Source organism: Macrosteles quadrilineatus, unplaced genomic scaffold (assembly GCF_028750875.1).
Source record: "Macrosteles quadrilineatus isolate MER2022 unplaced genomic scaffold, UCM_ALF_1.0 Scaffold_3__2_contigs__length_128488019, whole genome shotgun sequence".
Classification (NCBI taxonomy): domain Eukaryota; kingdom Metazoa; phylum Arthropoda; class Insecta; order Hemiptera; family Cicadellidae; genus Macrosteles; species Macrosteles quadrilineatus.
Genome location: NW_026542596.1, coordinates 24,602,071 through 24,619,862, shown reverse-complemented (window position 1 = coordinate 24,619,862; position 17,792 = coordinate 24,602,071). Strand labels below are relative to the sequence as shown.

General features: G+C 36.0%; 1 protein-coding gene across 1 annotated transcript; it reads right to left on the bottom strand.

Moving 5' to 3' along the window:
* Positions 1-203: 203 nt before the first annotated feature.
* On the bottom strand, positions 204-17,588 carry LOC128989050 (uncharacterized). The gene is made up of 12 exons (XM_054410906.1): positions 17,436-17,588; positions 14,842-15,448; positions 12,819-13,716; positions 12,074-12,651; positions 10,544-10,705; positions 10,218-10,276; positions 7,393-8,156; positions 6,046-6,117; positions 5,161-5,727; positions 4,566-4,664; positions 964-1,116; positions 204-613 (listed from the first exon to the last, which is right to left on the bottom strand). The coding sequence occupies exons 1-12, from the start codon at positions 17,451-17,453 to the stop codon at positions 478-480; spliced, it is 4,113 nt and encodes a 1,370-aa protein (XP_054266881.1). The 5' UTR covers positions 17,454-17,588; the 3' UTR covers positions 204-477.
* Between the last annotated feature and the right edge of the window lie 204 nt (positions 17,589-17,792).

Genomic DNA, 17,792 nt, shown 5'->3' with positions numbered 1-17,792 from the left:
ATTATTCTCGACATTTTATAAATTTAACTAAAGATTTGGATAATTGTATCTTGATGTGAGTTTTAACTGACGTATTAAGAATTTAAAAAAAGGTTGCTTAGAGACTATGTTATTAATAGTTAGGAATTAACAATTCATCCTTTGATAATTTAAAATTATACGAAATACTTCAACTTGTTGGGCGCAATAGATTCAGATTAAGAACGTGATGTTAGATACGTAACACGATTATTAAATTTTTATGTATATTAAAACATAATACAATTTTACCTATTAATGTTTAATGTGCTCTATTAATTGTTTCAAAAATTTATTATTAAAATTATACAAATAATTTAGAATATTAATAAAATTAAAAAAAAATTATAAAAATTACTTTAGATATATCATATAAAACATTATTCATTGTAAAATTACAGAATTGCATATTTTAAAAACAATTAAAAAAGTTGAATATCATACATTCCATTAAAAACATTACTTCCTCTTTTTGTGGCTGCGCCCTTTGGCACGAAGTCGATCAATGGACTGCGTCCGACTCCGAGGACGCTGTGCTCGCCTACACGGCTGGGCAGAAATGACTTGACGGCTCCTCGTCTCATATGGGCTACGTCTGGTAAAACAAATATGAATTAATATGACGCAAGTACTTCATAAATTAGTAGTTGTTTAACCTGCAAAGAAAATAGAGTCAAAGAAATTTTTATATATAGGCTATATCAAATTTTATGAACTTACAGGAAATAGATAATAGTTTAAGGTTATAGTATATAACAAACATCACATTAAAAAAAAATTATTTCTTTATTAACTGAATATAATAATAACCTTTATAGGAAGATTACTGAAAAAGATATTATTAACAATCAGTTAGTAGGTTAACAAGACATGTTTAAACATCATTAATGAATCATGTTCAAAATTTGTTAATATAAATAATAATATATATGAATATAGACTTACACTGCTACTGCTTGGGATATTTCATTCAAACGTTGAAGATGATCATCTATAGGTTCATTTGTCAATAGATGGCGTGGGGACAATGACAATGCAGCAGTTGGATCAGGCGATGGTGTAGGTTGCGACACATCTGATAAGGAAGATTGGACGGCGCTGAAAATTAGATATATAATTAATATTGATTTCTTATATTTGTTATATGAGTATTTAGACCTTAAGATCAGATGGGCATACAGTTGTTCGAGACTGTATAGTGTTAGGTGGTATTGATGCTGATATATGCAAGGGCAATAACAGTAAATGATGTATGACGAAGTGCTGAAATATTTTGAAACAATAATATTAAAAGCTAATAATAGAAAAGAGTTTGAAATATAAAAGTAATGATATGTTCATGAAAATTATTTTAATTAGATCACCCTTAGATATATTGACACGATTATTAGGCCCATATACTCAAATATATTCATATATTACTATATTCTGCTACAATCAACTGGAAACAGTAAAATTTGAAGTATAATATGCTTGGTTAAATTGCTACAAATGAAAAAAAAAACATTAGACATGCAACACATTATTGAAAGTTAATACAACCTTATAAGCAAACGCAGATGGGCCAGCTTCGCAGCAGTATCATGAGGGGATTGAAAGCCGCAAAAACCATTTGATGACAGCAGGCAAGAGCTAGAGGTAATATTATATAAGATAACTTTGTTAAGAGATAAAATAGTATAGAGATAACAGATGCGAGTCCCATGCCTCACTTTTTAGTATAGTTTCCTAAAATGATTCACTCGCTTAGCTTAGTCAAGAGGTGTAAGGTTAATGAGACATAAGACTGCTTAAGGGTGTTACTCAACGTGTAATGAACAAAAATTTAAATTTAGAAAAACAACAAAAGTAACAAAGTGTTACAACAGCAAAAGAAAACTTTGAAAAGTGCAAAAAACGGTTAGCTCTAGCATTGTACCAACAATTTTCTGTGGCGTGATTGTTTATGTTACATATGTGACAAAAGAGTGGAGTGTTTTGTGATCGGTGTGGTGATCTATAATCTAGTCTGGTTCTTGGGATAGGTTGTCTGTTGGAGTGATGTGAATTGTGAGGTGAAGAGCTTCTCGATAAATTTTGTGAGTTTCGAGAAGTGCTTCTGGGCCTATATTTTTCAGCTGACCTGTCATATCTGGGATGAGGGGAAATGTCTCTTCTTTGTGTGGATCTTGAACGATGATAAGTTTCTTTGTGTGGGTTGTCCCTAGGGTAGTTTGTTTCATCAGGTTTGACCTTGAGGCTTAATAATGTATCTTTTATGTCCCTAAGTTCTAATTTTAAGTTGTCTAATTCGTCATTTTCATATGTTACCGACTTTGTTTGAGGTTTTATTAGGGTAACGCGTTCAGCTGAGGTTTGGTATTTTCTCTGATTTTTATTCCTAATAGCTCTTTGAGATTCAATTTTTAGCAGATTTTCGTTTAGCTGTTTAAGTGAGTTGTTTTCCATTCTCACTAGGTCATTACAAATCTCCGGTTTTATTCCCTGAATTACGAATTTTATTATTTTTGCATCATTCATATTGGGATCTATTCTGTGGGAAAGGTGAATGATTTCGTATAGGAATTGCATTGGAGATTCATTTTCTCCTTGTGTTCGATTTTCAAGGACCGTCTGTAAGTCATCAATTAATGCAACTGGGCTGAATGCTTTAATAAATTCAGACTCTAGGTTTGCCCAACTAGTTTCATTGTTTTCATGTTTGTAGAGTGCAAACCATTTATACGGGGTAGACGTTAAGTGTGTGGGGAAAAGTTCAATTTTAGTTTTTTCGGACCAATGGTTGCACCTTGATGCAATATTGAATTTTTGAATAAATTCATGTACATCTTCTGAAGGAAGACCTGAGTATGTGCCTGCTTTTATTAGGGGAAGTTTCTCTTTTGACTCATCAGCCATGTTTTTGTTGGTTATATATGATTTAGGGTGAGATGCTATTTGTGTTGATGTGTTAGGGGTTTCTGGTTGGTTGTGATTTTGATGGGTTTCTTGATTTAAGTTTAACGAATTAAAGCTATGTAACAATTGTTCGTGTTCTATTATTGACCTGTTTTCATAAAGGTTTTGTGAATGTTCAGGTCCAGGTTGTGTTAGGTTGTCAGAAGTGTGTGCAGTGTCATATGTTGGTTCTTGAAGTATTTTCTTGAATTTTAGCAAATCTCTAAACTGTTCTTTTGTTTTTTCTTCTAGTTTGTTGTTAAAGAACAAGTCTGTTAATGCCTCAGCAAAACTTGGATGTCTAAATGCAGTCTTGAAAACATCTTTGGTGAAAGCTAATTTTGTTCTTAGATTGGCTAGGGTTTCGGTTTCAGGGATGGGTGGGAGTTGTATTTTATATTGACAAGCTAGTTGTAAATCCTCAGTTTTGTTTAAGCTATATATGTCAATGTTAACAATTTCAAAATCTAAATCCATAAATTATCTTTTAAGTTTTAGTAATGTGACAAACCTACATAAGCTATTGTTACATTTGGTGGTTTTATTAAGGTTATGGGCCTAGCTAAGATACGTGTTTTTATTTGAGTTAGTGGCCTATATTGTTTTGTTTCATAATCTTAAACTAACACCCTATACATTTTACGATTCGTGAGTCTGATATTAACTTAAGTGACTATAATTGACTATAAATAAACTAAAATAATTCACAAGTCATATAATTTGTTTCAAGATAATTTATTAAAATAAATGTAGGATCGTTACTGTTTAGTTAAAATGCAAAGACAGCCTTCGCCGTGCGGCTGCCTCCACCATGCGAGTCCCATGCCTCACTTTTTAGTATAGTTTCCTAAAATGATTCACTCGCTTAGCTTAGTCAAGAGGTGTAAGGTTAATGAGACATAAGACTGCTTAAGGGTGTTACTCAACGTGTAATGAACAAAAATTTAAATTTAGAAAAACAACAAAAGTAACAAAGTGTTACAACAGCAAAAGAAAACTTTGAAAATGCAAAAAACAACAATAATAAGATAAATTAATTTACAACGTTAAATTTACAAGAAAAGAAAATCAATTGAAAATATAAAAGAATTAGTTACTGACAAATTATATGACTTTTATGTTTGACAAAGTTTTAGTTAGATATTTTATTCTTTCTACATACTGTCTATTGTCCCAGAAGCACACACACCGATACACGCACTCCCAAACTCCCGATCTTCTTTCTCCGGTGGCCCGTGGTGATCTCCTCGATGTTTTCCTTCAGATCCTCCAGCTCCAAGAGTCTTGACCCCTCCATCTTCATCATTAGCCCTTCTCATTGGCTGATTACCGATAGGGTGTGTGGCTAATAGGTTAACGGTGTTTCTTGGAAGTCAGCCCTACCGGTCATCGCCTAGCTCACATCAGCTGGGAAAGGAATTTGTAAATCGATGCTCATGCTACTGTTCAACTCTGTTCACACCAACTGGTCGACTAAGTGTAATGTGAACAGAGTGTCTGCATAGATGAGCACCGTGGGTACGGGGTTAATCCCCTTTCTTACACAGATTACATGAAGTTGTGAAGGCGAAGGTTTAGTTTCATAGTTTAAATATTAATAGTTTACACACCTTTCAGATGAGTGGGGACTTGTAGTATGGCAAGAACTAGGAGAATCTGGAACAGCGGTTGACGAGGAGATGGGCGTTGACACACCAGTACAAAGCCCCCTGTAACAAATAGGATTCAGTGTTAAAATTTTATATTGCAACATATAAACATATAATAATCATCCTATTATGTATGATGTAAATTGAGTGATGACATTTGTCAGGGTGGTTATAAAATAATATAAACAGAAACATATTAAGTTTGTTAAGGACATGATAAATTTAATGAAAATTAATAAATAAATTTTATAAATCACTTTATTAGTAATAATTTCAAGAAGGGTGGTTATAAAAACCAAATCACTAATATAAATATTAAGTTGGTTAACTATTTGAAAAAGTTTGTATTATTAAATTTGATTAATTTGATGTCAGTAGTAACTTGAGATTTAAGTTAATCTTATATATTCTCATTGATAAATCATAGAAGATGGGAATAACCATTTGATAAAAATTAATTATAATAAATAAATTTTTAATGCCAATGATAATTTAATTATATTTCAAAGCATATACATATGTCTTGATTTAAATAGTTTATTCATTTAACACAAACCTTTCAGGGGAAGATTCAGAGGACGGAACAACAGAAGGAGTTACTGTTGAAGGGGGCACCGATGAAACTGGGGCAACCACAGATAACTCTGACGATGGAGGCAACGAAGGGGACACGGCATCTGGAGCCACACAAGTGGACGGTGCTGCTGGCAACTCGGAAGCGATTACTGCTGATGGAACCTTTGAAGGGAGGTCAGACGATGTAGCCACCGAAGGGGACACTGCCATTGGATTCATAGGTCGGGTGGATAAAGGCGCCATCGGACGGAGCGGTTCTCCAGGAGACAATGGGCAGGACACTACTGCTGAAGAAGACGGTAAGGGTTGATCAACCGTTGGAACAGGAGCTACTGGAGCCGATGAATCGGAAGCTGGGGCCACAGACATATGACGGAGTGAAGAAGAAGACATCGGCCGAAACGGTGGGGACAACTGACAAGCCGACTCAGCTGGAGGCAAAACGGACGGGTAAGGCACTGGACTAGATGGCAATCTTGCTTCAAGGGCTTGTTCAGACGATACCAATGAGAGATCCGACCCAAATTCGCTGCACAACAGCAAGTTCCTGTGGGCATAACATTCTAATTTAGAGTATTGAAAAGTACATATATTGAATGTAGGAGACAGAATTTCAAAAATTTTAAATAGGATGAATTTATATTTTATTAATATTATTAGATAATAGAAGAGTTTATTAATATATTTAGTATTATTGGTTAATAACAAAGGAATTTACAGATGTATGAAGGTAAAATAATAAGAAACATATATAAATAAACCAAAAAAATTGTATTAGTTTTATAAAATAATCTTGGGCAGTGAGAATTTGAAATTTAAGCTTGAAATTAAATATTGGAGATTCAATAGTTCTTATGAGGGTTACCTATGACTCTCGTAAGAAGATTGTTGATCGCTTAAACTTCCGGAGGTGAACTGCAGTACACGAGGATGGTCACTGAAATAAAAGGAATTTTCTTTTAACTCTTAATTATTATACTCAAGAGATATTAATTGATAACAGCAAAGATTCAATTACAATGTGGTATTTATAAACACGATCACTGCGGGCGTATCCAATCAGATACGGACCGAGCACTGTTCAGACGCTGCCGTAATCATCGGAAACGCTCAGCGCCCTTCGTATATCATCGTTTTTGCTCTAGCGTAGGTCGAAAGCAGACCAATTCCACGTTAGCTTGTAGTGGGTGACTTACTTTTAGTTGTGTTGTAGGTTGGTAATAAATTTCCCCATTAATCCACGTCTGGCAATCTTAAACATCAACTAGTTGCCCCGCCTTTCTCCGTCCAATTGGCAATACGATGGGACCGGCTACGTTCCAAGCAGTGCTGCTATTTGTGAGTGTTTAGCAAACTAGGTCGACTCTTGTTATAAAACAGGACATCACCAACGTTATTAACTATTCGTCATACCAAAATATGAGAGCCAACCACCAGGCAATAGAGTTTGTTCGACGCTGAGGGCTGCGCCGCGCTGAGGCTACGCCTGCCATTTGATGGCCCGCAGCGAACGTGTTAATAAATATTTATTATAATGGTAAATTTAAAATTTTAAAGTTGAAAGACATTAATGATATATAATAATAATTTTTTGATGTTAATACTACTAATTTAAAACCACCACATTTAGAAGTAAATTGCTGTATATGTCGTCAGTGAAGATCAAATAAGATATAACCAATAAATATAATGAACTGATTTCAAGAGTTAAATATTGATTAACTTTAATACTATAAACATTATAAAAGTAGTTGACCATAGTGAAGTTAAATTATAACATAAATATTTTTACAAACGTATTAATTTACTTTATAATACTTTTATAGAAACAAAAGACTTTACCACCACATTTGACTTTATAGTTATTTTATTTAGTATTCACCCTAAAATAATTAGGCCTAGACATCAAAATGAAAATGACATAGTTAACAATAGAGTTATATAACAAACTTCAGAAATATGAATTAGCAGTCATATCTTATTTATTTGACCATACAGTTATAAAAATACTAAACCACCATATTCTATGTTGATGACCTTATGGTGATTAATACTATATTTGACCATGCCACCATTATTATGATATATGTCTTATGGATATTAAAAGTTAAATAAAAACTAATTATTAATTATGATTTTAATTAAAAAGTAATTAGCTTATAAATAATAAAAAAAATTGTTAAAATTATACTTAATTGAATTGATTAGTCACCTTGCTAATATGCGGGAGATGTCCTCCGCAAACCCGACGACCTCACGAGCAAACGAGTCCGGGTCCATGTTATGCCTATACAGGCGTAGAGAGAGAGAGCTGGCCGACGCACAAACCAGCCTCCTAGATGATTCCGATAGTTGTTGAAGGTTGGCAGCTTCTCCAATGGATTGAATTGACGTAAATAGGGGAATTTGCCATGTAGGGGGGGTTCCATCGGATATTGATGATGATGTGGAGGGAAGATTAGATATTCCTGATATATTGGGGTTTTGCCTTTCAGCATGATGAGGGTTAGGTGGAATTTGTTGCCTTTCAGCATGATGAGGGTTAGGTGGAATTTGTTGCCTTTCAGCATGTTCAGGGTTAGGCTGCACAAGCCTTTCGGCTTCACATGAGTTTGGACGCAACGGTTGCCTAGGTTGCCTTACAGCAATTGGTGCCAAAACAGGCGGAGGGGGTTCACGCACAGGTTCCTCAAGGAATACATCCTCCGTGTCCAAATCAATGTACTCGTCATCAGAGTCTTCAATTAGATCTTGGGTTTGAAAGGTCTGTAACTGATGTTCATGAGGGTATTGTGTGATTACAACTGTAGGAGGATCACTTCGGTTTGGACACGGCATTGGGAGAAGTACAGGTAGATTGAACCTCCATAACCACTCGATAGTATGCCCAGAGGCGTTTAAGGTGTGAAATCTGAAGTTAAGATTCTGACGTAGTAGTTGATAAGCTGCTTCGTAGGTTATGTATAATAAGTCAATCTGCAAGACATGATCAACAAGAAGGGCCTCTCTACCAGCAGGGCCGGCTTAAGGGCCGGGCAACCCGGGCGGCTGCCCGGGGCGCCGTGGGTTAGGGGGCGCCGAAACGCCGAAAAATTTTTTTTTTTTTTAAATAATATTTTGCACACAATTAATTGTTCTGTCGCGGGGGCGAAAGCGCCCGCCATAAGAGATCATGAAAATAACTTGCATTACATTTTTAGAACTTAAAGCAACGTAAACTTTGATAATATGGGTCCATAACATAACAGTTGTTTAGTAGTTTTGCATAGGCTACCTCATTCATATAAAATACTAAATATTTACAAGCTTACTCGAGCTCAATACATAATAGCGGCCAGGTTACGTTACGTGCGCCCCACCCCCTTTTAGAATCATAGACTCGTCCGATGACTCATGCAACCAGTGGTGAGTGAAACGTCAAATGGACAGCTCTTAATCCGCACGCTGCGTTGCAGGTTGAATTAAGATTACAATTAATTATACGTATCTAATTGTGTTAAGTGTGTGTGTATGTCATGTGAGTATTTACGTGTGCTACAAACAAATTGGAAATGTCCGGTAATAAAAAACCTTCGGGAGCATTTCACCGCAAAAGGAAACTAGAGCGTTCTAAAGAAGATGAGAAGCAATCCAAAGTGTTGCAAAAGTTCTTGACAACTGCATCATCAAGTGAGAAAATTGACAATACTACAAATAAGGTAACAAAACCCGATGGAAACGAAAAGGAGATATTATCTGAGAATACTTCGCTTCTTCCTGAACCACCAGTTATTGACAAATCCGTTGAAGTAAGTAAAGAGATCATGATATGTGTTTTTATTTTAGTACTTAGGATTAAGGGTGCGCTAGACCTGGGCTCAAAAGTCTCAGCACGATGTTGCTAACCGCCGCTAGGAACGGGGAGTACGAAAATCAGTCGGAACGCTGTACAGTACAGGAATTGGGGGGGGGGGGGGGCGACTGAAAGAGCGGCGCGGACGGAGGGGAAATTGACAAGATGGCGGCGGTAGTCTGGAGCTCCTGTCGCCCCTATTCACCCGCACGCGCATTGTCACACCGATCCGTTCCATCCGCGGCCTGGTCTCCGATCCGGGCATGAGATCGGGGACTTCTTTTACGCTTATTGAGTACCGTAAAACAGAGAACCATTAACACTCGTAATTTGGGTCTATTATTTTTTTTATGTACCTGTAGGTTTCTTTTTTTAAACGTAAATTTAAAAAGGCTTAATTTTTATGTTAAAAATTCAAGCAAACCATTCAAAGGCAAATTTAGTTTGAAAATGTAAATGTCAAGTCACAGTAATTGTGTAATAGTTGTTATGATAATGGTTAACACAGTAAAACATATGGTTTTACATGTGTCTGATATCTCTAGATATTTATCACCAAGTATAATTGTTAATTTCTCCATGTTTATTCCAGTTTATCGAGGTAAATTTATAAATAATGGTTTGATTACGATACTGCTCTTTTAATCCAACTGCATTTTTTTGTGTCCATTTCCATTTAAACTTACCTACATTTGAAATATAAGTATAATTTTACTTTCTCCCCCCTATACATAGTATAAGGAGAAAGTATTGTTTTCGTCAGAATTAACAGTGATCCGGATGATTCGGGCCCGGATAATCCGAGGTTTACTGTAAATGCAAATTTATTTGCTGGTATTTTTTTTGAAAGATAAGTAATTTTTTTTTTCTATTTTGCTAAAGTATTGTTTTTTTTTTTACTTAAAACTAATTCAACTAAGTAATATGTTCAAATTGAAAACTATATCACTGAAAATTATTATAAACTCACTGTTAGTTTTAATGCTTCAAAAAACCAGTTGGAGGGTATATTTCTCCCATTGCTTGATTTTGATTCAACCGGGAGCATCACCGGGGAGGGGGGGGGGGGCGCCAAAACAGCAGTTTGCCCGGGTTAGTATTTTGCCTTGAGCCGGCCCTGTCTACCAGTGGCATTGTAAATTGGTTCAATAGTATGAAGGCTGTTCCCAGGCAAACCTAAGGCACCTAGGGCTCTCTCAGAATACCTGTCCCCAGTCAACCTGAGGAAGGTCCTTGCTAGATATGAGTTCATACAGAGGCCATACTGCCAGATGTAAGTAACAATAAACGATACATATGTTCTGTTGAACAACGTGGAGGGTATGGGGTAACCATAGACATAGTCTATTCTGTCAGGGTGGAGATAGATATACAATGACATTATTCTGATTGCCAATAAGGTTACCACCGTCTTCCATGGCTCGGGTAAACCGGTCCCTCCAGGAACGTTTCACAAAATTTCGAAATGGGCATGAGTGGCTTGTGCATTCTGAGGACTGTCTGAGACGACAGTTACAAGCTCGCGGATCACCAGACCTTGCAGACAGTGCTAACGCCCCACCTAACAAACGAGAGCCTTTGGGTGCATTTATCAGGTATTTCCCATGCAGATATTGGGTACGACGACTGACTGCAAATGCTTGCACCAGAGGATGGGTTGCAAGATAATCAGCTAGGAAGTTGACTCTGGCACCTGTGGATTACAATAGAATTAGGCCTATCTTTCAATGGGCACTAATTATGACTGTATGTAATACAATGTAACCTCATTATAATTGTTATTGTTATATAATAATTATGAGACACATAGGCATAAAATATTGTACCTTTCTTTCAAAAGGCTAGTAATATTTAAGCCCAATATTGAATTAATATGTATGAATTGATATTGAGATTGTACAAAAACGCCTTCTTTCAAAGACTATTTAAATTGTAAATTATTTGGAGGTTATATGTGATTTGGTTGTAATTTGTATAACATCATTACAGACGACGATCATGAATTAATTGTGAGGGTTATAATACAAGTCATGTTGTTGTGATTGTGTGACTATTACAGGTTGACTTTGAATCGTAAATATGCATTGCTCTTGAGGCCTAGGAACAACTAATAATATATTATTATTCCTTGGAGTTGAAGCGGCTCGTGGTATTCCCTGTGACGGAGTTTGAAATAGTCTCCTACGAGAAGAGTTAAGGGACGTATCAGACAATCGGTCTACTCCTTCCAATAAGCTATCAGTCCAAGGATTTGGCTCTTGAGATGGGGAGATTGGAGAGAAACCTACACCTGATTGACTTGATTCAAGAACATTGGAGACAGAGAAATATTCCCTTGGTAATGAATTTGGGGTGTGAGACATACCAGTGGGCTGGTAAATGGATCTTACTGAGCGATTAAAACTTTCATTTTGATTATTTACTCTAGATACCAATGACCCAACAGACTGTGAAACATATTGGTAGCTAACTATAGATGGCTGACTAGTACGGTATGAAATATCAAACTCTATATCCATATGGCTTGAAGGACAACGCTGAGCCATTTGGGGATGCGTAGACGAATTACTTGGCGTCCGGCTAACGGCCCTTTCAGGCACCATTGAACCTGTTCGTGAACATGAGCGGACCATGACGGGTACACGTGAGGTGGTTCGTGAGCCTGTATAGACCCTTTCAGGCACATGGGATGAGTTTTGTGAACTACAAGCATGGACATTATGAGGCACAGTAGACAATGTTTGTGTAGAATGTAAACTATGTGATGGACGTGGTTGGGCCCTTTCAGGCACAAGGATAGGGGATCGCAAGTTTTGTGAAAATATGGGTTGGGACAATGTAGAAGAGGGTTGAGTAGGTTTAGTAATACGTAAAGACTGATTGCATGACTTTACACTACGTATATTTGAGAGTTGATAGGGTGAATTAGATTTTCTTGGACAACGAACCCTCTCAGGCCCAGGAGTTAAGGTGTTTGCCCTTTCAGGCTGGGATATGGAAGAAGAGAGGCCTACTATGGTTGGAATTTCAAGATGGGGTTGGTTTAGATTTTGGGATGTACCTGAACTTATACCTTCATCTTGTTGATCATTAACAACATTAACTACATTTACAACAGATCTTTGGCTTAATGATGAGTTATTCAATGTGGGATTAGACAATGATACATCAAGACCAGAGTCATAAGCACTCAACAGGCCATTGTTAGCATCAACACGGGCGTCTTCTTTAACTTGCCTACCATAATCAAAGAGATATTGTTGGTAGTTATAGTCAAAAAGTTTGATAGGCCTGACATCATGTACAGAGGAAGGAAACGATTGTGCAATACCAGACTGTTGAACATATTCTTCTACTAGATCTTTGATTGGAATGTCTGCAACAACCTCATGCACTCGTGTTTTAAAGGTGTCATTGAAATCACTAAGTGGATGGTTGGACAAGATTATGATAGGTTTCTTCCAAACAATGTCAACAGCATAGCCTCGACACTTCTGATCTACACTGCACTTGTCCCCACTGAGCAGAGGATTAAGGAACATAAAGTTCTTCTTATGAAACTCGGGTGTAAATTCATCGAATATTATCAACTTGTGGGTTAAATCGCACAGATCACTCATGAAGAAGTCGTTACTATTACTAGGTGAAAAAAGACGTGACTTTTGATCCTCAATAGATAGTACACCCGTAGCAAATGAAGTTTTGCCCATGTTTGCTCCACCACTAATAAATAGATGGCGTTTAGATCGGACATCACGCTTGCGATCATTAATAAAAAGCCGTAAGTGATTTACACATTCACTGACCCAACCAATTGGGACAGCTTGTAGCCACCAAACTCAGGCAAACACCTTTTACGAAGCTCATCAAAAGACTCCAGATAGTACTTAAGGGAGTGTTTGGAATGAAATGCCATGGATGATAGTAAACTTAGCGATGACATACGAGACATTTCAATAAATGATTTTGAGTAATCACCAAGTTCGGACACTTTGCAAGTAAATAGGCAGGTATAGTCCTCTTTACTACAATATCTCATGATGGCCTCCCTAACCTCTACACATTGGATATTTAGTGATCCTACATTCATCTTTCCCTTAATACCCTCCAATATATGTTCACGAAGTGGAGCCATTCCTACATTAGTGGCTGTACGAACATATGACTGTATGTGGCACAAGCTCTTGCTGTCATTATTCATGTTTCTTTCAAAACCAACAACATACTCCACTAGTTTGAACTGACCACTAAACATATTAACAAAATCTTGACGAATAGTTTGCGGAACCGGCCATTCTTTGCGAAATGATAAACGAACTGAAAACCTAGAGCTGCGCCTAACTTTCGCTGGGAATTCGCACTCTACCCCTCCGATGTTTACAACATTCATCTCGGTATCTTTCAATCCCGAAGATAAATCCCTACGAATCTTAATGGTGGTCTTTTTGGTGGGCTTTTTGCCCTTCTTAGAATTGGTCTTACAACCTTTACGAGGGCGTGTCGCATTGGACTCAGGACGGACATTGTACTCAGAATCATTTAAACCTGAGTCAGAGGTGTCTAAATTTGCACAGTACCTACGGGGAGGCCGAATGGAGCGGCTTCGGGTTCGTGACTGGTTGAGCTCACTGGTATTAAGGAAAGAGGAATGATCCATAAATGATGATATGGCATTAATTATATTATTGGGATTGTTAGGCTCACCTGTAAATAAAATAAACTGTAAGAAATTTTATATTGATTAGGCAAAATTAATAATTTAATTATAGAAAAAATTTGTACATGGATTTAATTTCAGATAATTATAAATGGTTTTTTTTACAAGTGAGCTTATTATTATTATAGCAATGATTAGATGAAATCAATTAGCTCACTGTTACATTATTCCATAAATTAAAGAATCATAATGAAGACTATATTATGATAAACTCTTCATAACTCGGTCTAAATAAGAGGTAATTATAATACGAGATCAGTTAACGTGAGGTACTGTATAATTAAAGGCTTAAATCTAAAACTAATCTTATATATTTAATATACAATAATACTACTCACATGAGCCTGTAATGTATGCCAGTTGAAGATTAAATAGTGGAATTAGATGCTTCATCTAGTTGTTTAATGGTGTCCCTAAAAATGTATGTATTTATAATTTCAAATATTGTTTTAATTAATAGGCTTGTTTTAATAAACAAGAAATAAAAAATTGTATTATAATAAATATAATCAATTATTTATTTAATATTAAATAATTATTACTTCTGGTACGCTATAATCTTTTCTAATATATATTTTTTATTTAATATAGACAAAAAACATTTAAAATAAAGTTTTTTAATATTTGTGATTTCTTATTAATATACTATTCATGCATATTTAATAGAAAAATTAATTATTTAGATAATTTAAAGTTTGATATTACTTACTCATCAAATAATAGATCTCCCCATACACTTGACTGCGACTGGTCTTGGGTTAAGTTTGGGTTAGGTATTTGGCTGGGAGATAGTTTGCATTTTTTGGCCAATGGTTCAGACACGATAGCAATGGGATCGGCTCGATAAAGGTATACACTATCAGAATCGCAGTAGGAGATATGATGAAAAGTTGAGTTTAGCTGAGTCTTGCATACTACAGTAACTGGCATTACATTAACAGTTTCACATGAGCAGGGACGTGTCGGGGTGACAGAAATTGCATAAGGGATCGTAGGCCAATTATAGATGCTGTTATGGTCACATGAAATGATAACATGGGTTCTGGATCCCCTAATTTTGCTACAACAAATTTTTACTGAACTAGTTAATTTAGCACAAGAACAGGACTCACGTTCGTTATCAACAATGCGGTCAACAACTTGTTCGACACGACGCTGGAGTTGTAGGGCGCGTTGGTCATCATCAGGAGGACGTGGAACAGTGTCTGGTTGGTTGACTGCAGGTGCAAGATTGGCTGGAGGAGGACGGTTGTCTGGAGGAGGACGGTTGTCTGGAGGAGGACGGTTGTCTGGAAGAGGACGGTTGACTCGAGGACGTTTGGCTGGAGAAGGACGGTTGGCTGGAGAAGGACGGTTGACTGGAAGAGGACGGTTGACTCGAGGACGTTTGGCTGGAGAAGGACGGTTGGCTGGAGAAGGACGGTTGGCTGGAGGAGGGCGGTTGGAAGGACCAGGTCGGTTGACTTGAGGAGTACGGTTAGAAGGACCAGGTTGGTTGACTGGAGGATTGGGATTAACTGAAGGAGGTGGGCTAGCAGGAGGAGGAGTGTTGGCTGAGGGAGGTGGATGGTTTATTGAAGGATTAGGTGGAGGGGAGTTGTTTCTATTGTGACGTGATGGGGCCAGCTCCACGGAGACGGCATTTGACCCGACAGCTGAAGGATGCTGTTCGGGCCTACGTTCAGCCTCTAATCTAGGATTAGGGCGTTGAATGTCTTCCTGAAAATTTAAAGATGGGTTAGATGGGCTTTCACCCACAAGCATAACCCCAGTCCTTTCAGACCTGTTGGAATTATACGATCGCCTAGGATTCCCCAACATATCTACATACATACGCCTAATTAAGTCAAAGGAGAAGTAATGAGGGTGGGCGAGTATATAATACCACGATCGGACAAATTCTGTTATTTTGTATTGGGAACACTTGCAAATTCTTAACAGCTCTTTGGCAATATGCAAGGGAACTCCATTGACTTGTAAGAATGCAGCTACTACATGTTGGCTTCTATGTTTCAATTGATTTAGAGAGTTATAGGTAAAATATTTGGATATATATCGAGGCCAGGTATTGTAGGGAGTAGGGAGGAAATCTTCGATGTAATCTATAACTTGTCTGTCAAGCCTAACCACATCCTGGAATAGATTATTAGACATTAAAAATGACTAGAGTAAATAATAAACAGGAAGTTATAGATAAAATTTTCTTAAAAATATATGAACGGTACATATTGCCTAATGATATCGTTTATAACACTTTCTGTTAGGGGATGTAACTATTATGAATGACAATTGATTGTGATAGCTAATATAGCAAAAGAGTGATGGATGTGACTGATTATAATAATGCTATTATAATAATATGAGCATTGCACAAGTTTAATGAAAAATAAATATATATTTGAAGAAATATCAATATATAGTGAAATAATGGTAAATCTGGCTTTATGTAGTAATATTTTTTTAATAACTAGGATCATTAAAGAATATTTTGACCTTACAGTCAATAATGGATTTAATGACAAATTTTTCTTAGATGACCATTTGGTCGTTTTAAAATAATATGACCTTAAAGTCAATAATGGGTTTAATGACATATTGTTCTTAGATGGCCATTTGGTCAATACAAAAAAATTTGACCTTACAGTCAATAATGGCTTTAGGGTCATATAGATCTTCCATGGTCCTAAGGTCATTAGAAAATTATTTCACATTATTTTGTAGTTAAAATGTAAAGTTAAAGGTTAATTATTAATGAAAATAAAATAATTGGGAAATTATATTAACAAAACAAAACTATAATAAACCTATCGTTTTGGTTGAAACACATAACACCCGTTACGGTAGGTATGGACCATAAGACCATGAATTGATAAAGAATTATTAAATAATTACAATTATTTATATATTACTATTAAAAGTAATAGAGTATTTTTGTGAATAAGGAGTAAGAGTTAAATATGAGGGGGTAGATCGTAACCTAAGTAGGCCTAGGCCTACTTTAAGAGTTTGTAGCTAGAAGTTGTTATAGAAAATAACACTAAATTTTTTGTATTTATAGGAAACAATTGTAGCATTTGTAGGATTATGCATATTGATAAAATAAATAAGGTTTTATTAATAAATATTGAAGTAGGCCTAGGCTAGCGAAAAGCAATTTTGATAAGCTATAGAGTATGACTAGAAATAAGATAGGCTAGGCATACATTTGTTGAATTGATGAATAAATAATTATTTAGAGTAAATTGTTTGTATGTTGATAACTAAATACCCATTGTATGATTTATTTTTATTAATGTATGTTGAACATATGAGGTTATGGTACTGAATTAGCCTACAACATTATGGCGTTACCTATTAGGCATAATAATTTAATATTTCTGGGAGCAAAAAGTATTTTGGTTTGTTATATTAACGGAATAAGACTCAAAATGTGTAATAACCATTAATTTAGGACGCCATAGTTTATCATTTGCTAGATTAAAGTGGATAAAAACACAACTCTGAATAAGCCTAAGATAGGCCTAACTTATTTGGAGATATTGATGGCCTAAATTCAGATTAATTTATATATTTATTAGTTAATAACAACCACTAATAACAGATATTTGATTAATTTATATGAAAAGTGAGGTTTAATTAAGTTATTGGGAAAACAAGATGAAGATTGTGCAATCACTAACGGTCAAAATGTGCAAGTACTACTTACCCCATCTGGGGAAGACATAACGCTGAGAAGAAAGAAATTAAATGCTCTACTTGGTCTTGGATTTAGAATTATTAATAATGATATCAAATTTAGAATGTAGGTTGCCGAATTAAAAAGAATTTAGAAAAAGAGGCCACAGGAACGCAAAAAACGAACCTCAGCGTACCAAGACCAAGTTACTACTAGAGCAGTGTTTCCATCCGCAAGAAAAAAATATCCCTGGGCCAACGTCAAAAAATCCCTAGTTATCCCTAGTCCGTGTTCTAATAATCCCTCCAATTATCCCTCTATATCAAATCTAGATAATTTATTATTTTTGCAGCAATACCAATGGATATCATGTATAGCCACCTAAAA